General features: G+C 43.4%; 1 protein-coding gene across 11 annotated transcripts; it reads right to left on the bottom strand.

Annotated features, from left to right (window-relative positions):
* Positions 1-405: 405 nt before the first annotated feature.
* LOC109781350 (uncharacterized) lies at positions 406-3,591 on the bottom strand. 11 transcript variants are annotated; one of them, XM_045233690.2, is made up of 5 exons: positions 3,049-3,591; positions 2,740-2,906; positions 2,506-2,605; positions 1,606-1,659; positions 406-682 (listed from the first exon to the last, which is right to left on the bottom strand). In XM_045233690.2, exons 2-5 carry the CDS (start codon positions 2,785-2,787, stop codon positions 603-605), a joined length of 282 nt encoding a protein of 93 aa, XP_045089625.1. In that variant the 5' UTR covers positions 2,788-2,906; positions 3,049-3,591; the 3' UTR covers positions 406-602. The 11 variants fall into 11 exon arrangements, 5 of the variants coding, with proteins under 5 accessions (XP_045089625.1, XP_040257125.1, XP_020195540.1 ...); XR_005770107.3 differs by having other exon boundaries at positions 1,606-1,701; positions 2,526-2,605; positions 2,740-3,583; XM_040401191.3 differs by having other exon boundaries at positions 2,526-2,605; positions 2,740-3,583.
* Between the last annotated feature and the right edge of the window lie 891 nt (positions 3,592-4,482).

The following is a 4,482-nucleotide window of genomic DNA, read 5'->3' as shown; positions in this document are numbered from 1 at the left end:
GTTTTTACCTCAAACACATTTTTTAATTCGAACCGGTCAATTCTTTTATTTAGCATTGATCGTTGTTTTTAATTCGTACTGATCAATGTTTTCGTTTTTAATACAAACCATTTTTTCCTTTCCTGCACAAACATCGAACCGTCATGTACACTTTTTATATAAGCTCAATAATGTTTAGACATATGAATGAGCATCCCCTATTTGTCAACTTCGAACTTCTGTAAAGAAAAATCTCTGAACTTATCGTATTCTCGAGTTTGAATGGATGTAAATACTTTTTTGCAAAATGCTCCAGATTTCTGTATGGTACGCACACAACCTTGATGAGCCAATGTATTCTCGGATTCGAGAATGCATACTTCAGTACATAGCGCACCATTAAATTGCTGCATAACGAATAAAAATGCATAAAAACTGCCAAAGATGCATAGTGCACCATTGAGGTATTAACCATTCGTACTTTCCAGATACATTACAGTGCATCTACATACCAAAGGTACATGTACATTAAGAACCTTTAAAAAAATCTGAATCGCTCTCACGCTTTTCTACTTGCTATTCTCACATTTATCTCATTTTTCACATTATTTCTTCCTCCCCTACTAGTACCTCTTACTGGCTTTCTTGATTCTACACCCAGCAAGCCCAAGATGTCCATAAATCAAAGAAAAACCAACAAACACTGCACAAAAAGATGTTGTTAATAGGGTCGCAAGAATGCTAAAAAAATACAATATAAACAATGATGCTAGAATAGTAATTGTGTAACACCATCCGACAACTACAATTCATGAAGGAAATGCATCAAAACATCCACCAGAGAGGTGCATGAATATTAGTTTCCCCATGGAAATTATAAAAACTATACGCAGGTAGCCAAATTTTGTCCTCTGTTTTTTGCATACGCAAAGAATATGAAGTCTGAAAGGTTCTAATTGTAAAACATGCTCCAAAGCAAACATATATTCCTATTCCATATTAAAATATAAACCGTTTGAGGATAACCCAACTTGGAAAGCTAGTCATGTTTTCCAAGGGACCTTCTCTAAGCAATAAGAAGAAAGTTCATGCTACAAAAGGGACTTTCTCTAAGTAGTAAGTAGAAAGTTCAGGTCACAAAGTTTACTCTTATAGATATACACAAAAAAATAAAACAATGATCACTTGAACTATTTGGAGAATAACATGCGAGCTTATAGCATTTCATCACTTGAACTTATAGCAATAGAAATAAGAAATATGTACAGCCTCCGACTCGTGGAAATTATAAGAAATTTGTAAATACTAGTACTACAATAAACATTTATAAATACTAGTGAACTTGAACTTATGGTCTCCCGAGATCTGAACTGATTGTGTTACAAGCACACGCACAAAAATCCAACGAAGCTGATATCAGTACATGTTAAAAAGATAATCAAGTTCATGTATATTAATTGTGAGAAGTTCAAAAAGAAACTTCTTAAAAGTTTGTACTGAAAAGATGTATACTGTATAACATCTGCTGAGAAGGACCATACTATTGAACATCAGAAACATGTTCTTTTCTTTAAAGGCATTAAGACAAACATGTGTAGAGCACAAGCGCATCACAAGGCCAATTACTCATTGAGGAGGAGCTCTCCGGCAGGTGCTCGCATCCCTGGTCATCCGAACCTCCTAAATCACGACAGGCAGCAGCAAGTCAATACCAAGCCGTACCTGAACAATAAAGGTTTCAGATTCATTTGCTTGCCAGATTAATAGATAGTTGCTATTCTAGGCAATGAATGTACTGAACTAAAAATAAGAATGGAACTAAACTAAAATTAGATATTGAACTGAACTAATATAAGAAAGTTTCTATTCAGGACTGTTCTCCCATATCTATAAACCAAAATTCCCAGGGAAGTTAAACTTCACATTTAGAAGAAATCTAGACTTCTACAACAGAACATATGCTAAAGTAACAAAAGCGAAGTTAATAAGGAAGAAAACAAGTCACTGTTTTCATCTTTGTTTTTATCAGAGATGTTGTAGCCCGAATGGTGGGTTTTTGTGTAAGCTGCCTACAAGATAGTTATTAGGTTTTATGTAAAACTTTTTATTTAGAAGAAAATGGCTATATCTCTGATGCTAACTTAATTTGAGCAGAAATGTTCATCTTATGACAAATCGAAACCACTAGCTACATTTTTTGCTTCCAATCTTTGAACTGAGAAAAATTATGAGGTTTTTTTGCTCCCAACCTCCTCCATATAGATTCTCGAACTGATTTTTTTTCTTTCACTTGAACTGAGCAAAGAAAAGTAGCAATTAAGGCATTCTTAGCCAGACTAGGCACCCCCCCAAATCCCACACAACAAAGCATGTTATATGTATTTTTCACGAACTGATGATTGTTCACGTACTGAACTCAGAGCACCTAGTTTGTGTTGAAGCAATTAAAATAGACGTCCTGAGCACCCCGTTTCAGCAAATGTTTGTGCTATAATTCAATAGTAGAGAATATAGATAAGCAAACACCTTTTTTATGGATAATATACCATTTTTGATGGCCTTCATGTGACCAGCGGTGTCGGAGGTGATCTCGTGTCTCCTGCTGCTGCAGGTCGACGAGGAACAGCTGTGACAGTGAAAACAAAATCAGCGAACAGAGTGGGAGTAAGTGGTGGTCGGGCGGCAGATGGAGCCCCACAACTCATGCACCCGCGTCCACCGTCGACCGCCGCCAGTCCGGCCGAACTCCATGAGGTCCACCTGCGCCACATCGCCATCATCATACTCCATCAGGATCTCCATGTACATTGCGTTCCACACCTCAACGTGGAAGCCCACCTTCAGCCGCAGGAACTCGCTTGGGAACCAAGTGCTTGATCGTAGACCAGACTCGTCCTTGTGGGACTGCCAAAAGTGTCGAGGTCGAACTGTTGCACAAAAGAAAATCAGGAACTCACGGGATGCAGGGTCGAAATGTTGCACAAAAATATATAGTTTCTCTTTTTGCTCAGACATTCCCACAAACGTAACAAGTGCACAGGTTGAACTGATCTCGCGCATGACACAAACTTGCTCAAGGGTAGGCTGGGAGGTACGAGTGGAGCAGCACATGGAGGTGAACTTCGACTCGGAGGCTGGGAGCATCGAATTGCCCACGGAAATTTTTCTTTGTTTTTTGCCTGCAGATCAGGAGGTCGACCTAACGAGGAGCATGAACTAGGACGTGCTCAGATGAAAGAACATGGGAGGGAGCTCCATGTGCTCAAACCTCCCCATCGCGCTTTTCGGTTGGCCGGGATGTGGGTGGCGAGGTGTCGAGGTGCGGCTGTTCGCCGGGAGGTGGGTGGTGGGAACAGGGCGCTAGGGAAGGTCTACATAGGCAACCGGCGGTGGCACGTTGTCGAGCGAGACGGGCGGCGGTGCGCTGGGGAGGAGGCCGGGCGGGGGCGAGCTATGGAGCGAGACGGGCGGCGGCACGCTGAGGAGGAGGCCGAGCGGGGGCGCGCAGGAGGAGGCCGGGCGGCGGCGCTCTGGGGAGGTGCCCGAGCGGCGGCGTGGGGGTCTGGTCGCGGGGGGTGGGGGTGTGGGTCGGTGTCAAAACCGACGGATCTCGGGTAGGGGGTCCTGAACTGTGCGTCTAAGGATGATGGTAACAGGAGACGGAGGACACAATGTTTACCCAGGTTCGGACCCTCTCTATGGAGGTAATACCCTACTTCCTGCTTGATTGATCTTGATGAATATGAGTATTACAAGAGTTGCTCTACCACGAGATCGTGATGGCTAAACCCTAGAAGTCTAGCCTGTATGACTATGGTAATGAATATCTCTATCCGGACTAAGCCCTCCGGTTTATATAGACACTGGGGGGACCTGGGTTGTACGAAGTCGGTTACAGAGAAAGGAATATTCATATTTGATTCGCCAAGCTTGCCTTCCACGCCAAGGAGAGTCCCATACGGACATGGGTAGAGTCTTCGTTCTTCATATCTTCATAGCCCATCAGTCCGGCCCATGACTAACAGGTCGGACGCCCGAGGACCCCTTAGTCCAGGACTCCCTCAGTAGCCCCTGAACCAGGCTTCAATGACGAGGTATCCGGCGCGCAGATTGTCTTCGGCATTGCAAGGCGGGTTCTTCTTCCTGAGTACTCCAAGATACTCTTCGGACGCATCAAACGTGTCTGGATCTGCAACACAAGTACCACACACACAGCCATAGAGAGTATAATATTCCACGAGTCCAATCCGCTGACAACTTTTTGCAACATGACATCATGTCGGCCCGGTCATAATTTTGAACCGTTTTTCGTCTGCTGCTCCACATTTTGAGATGCGGTTGCCATTGGCACATCTTGTCGAAGCAGAGATCATGTCCCCTTACTGCGGGATTCTCATCAATACGGGTGTGGGTAACCCAACCGTGTTGTTTACACAGCCCTTGGGAACAGGCGATTTTTAAGGCGAGTGGGGAGGCGTTCAATATTCACTGCCTTTATAAGGA

This window comes from Aegilops tauschii, chromosome 1, assembly GCF_002575655.3.
Source record: "Aegilops tauschii subsp. strangulata cultivar AL8/78 chromosome 1, Aet v6.0, whole genome shotgun sequence".
Taxonomy (NCBI): domain Eukaryota; kingdom Viridiplantae; phylum Streptophyta; class Magnoliopsida; order Poales; family Poaceae; genus Aegilops; species Aegilops tauschii.
Note: the sequence above shows the minus strand (reverse complement) of the source record. Positions and strands in the feature narration are given on the sequence as shown.

What these genes read in the sequence shown, in the direction of transcription:
- LOC109781350 (XM_020339951.4), bottom strand. Translation starts at nt 3,123, where the DNA reads ATGCTCCCAGCCTCCGAGTCGAAGTTCACCTCCATGTGCTGCTCCACT. An exon ending in ATGATGGCGATGTGGCGCAG is followed by an intron (nt 2,606 to 2,739) that starts GTGGACCTCATG and finishes TCACTGTCACAG; the next exon opens with CTGTTCCTCGTCGACCTGCA. An exon ending in GTATATTATCCATAAAAAAG is followed by an intron (nt 1,660 to 2,505) that starts GTGTTTGCTTAT and finishes GTCGTGATTTAG; the next exon opens with GAGGTTCGGATGACCAGGGA.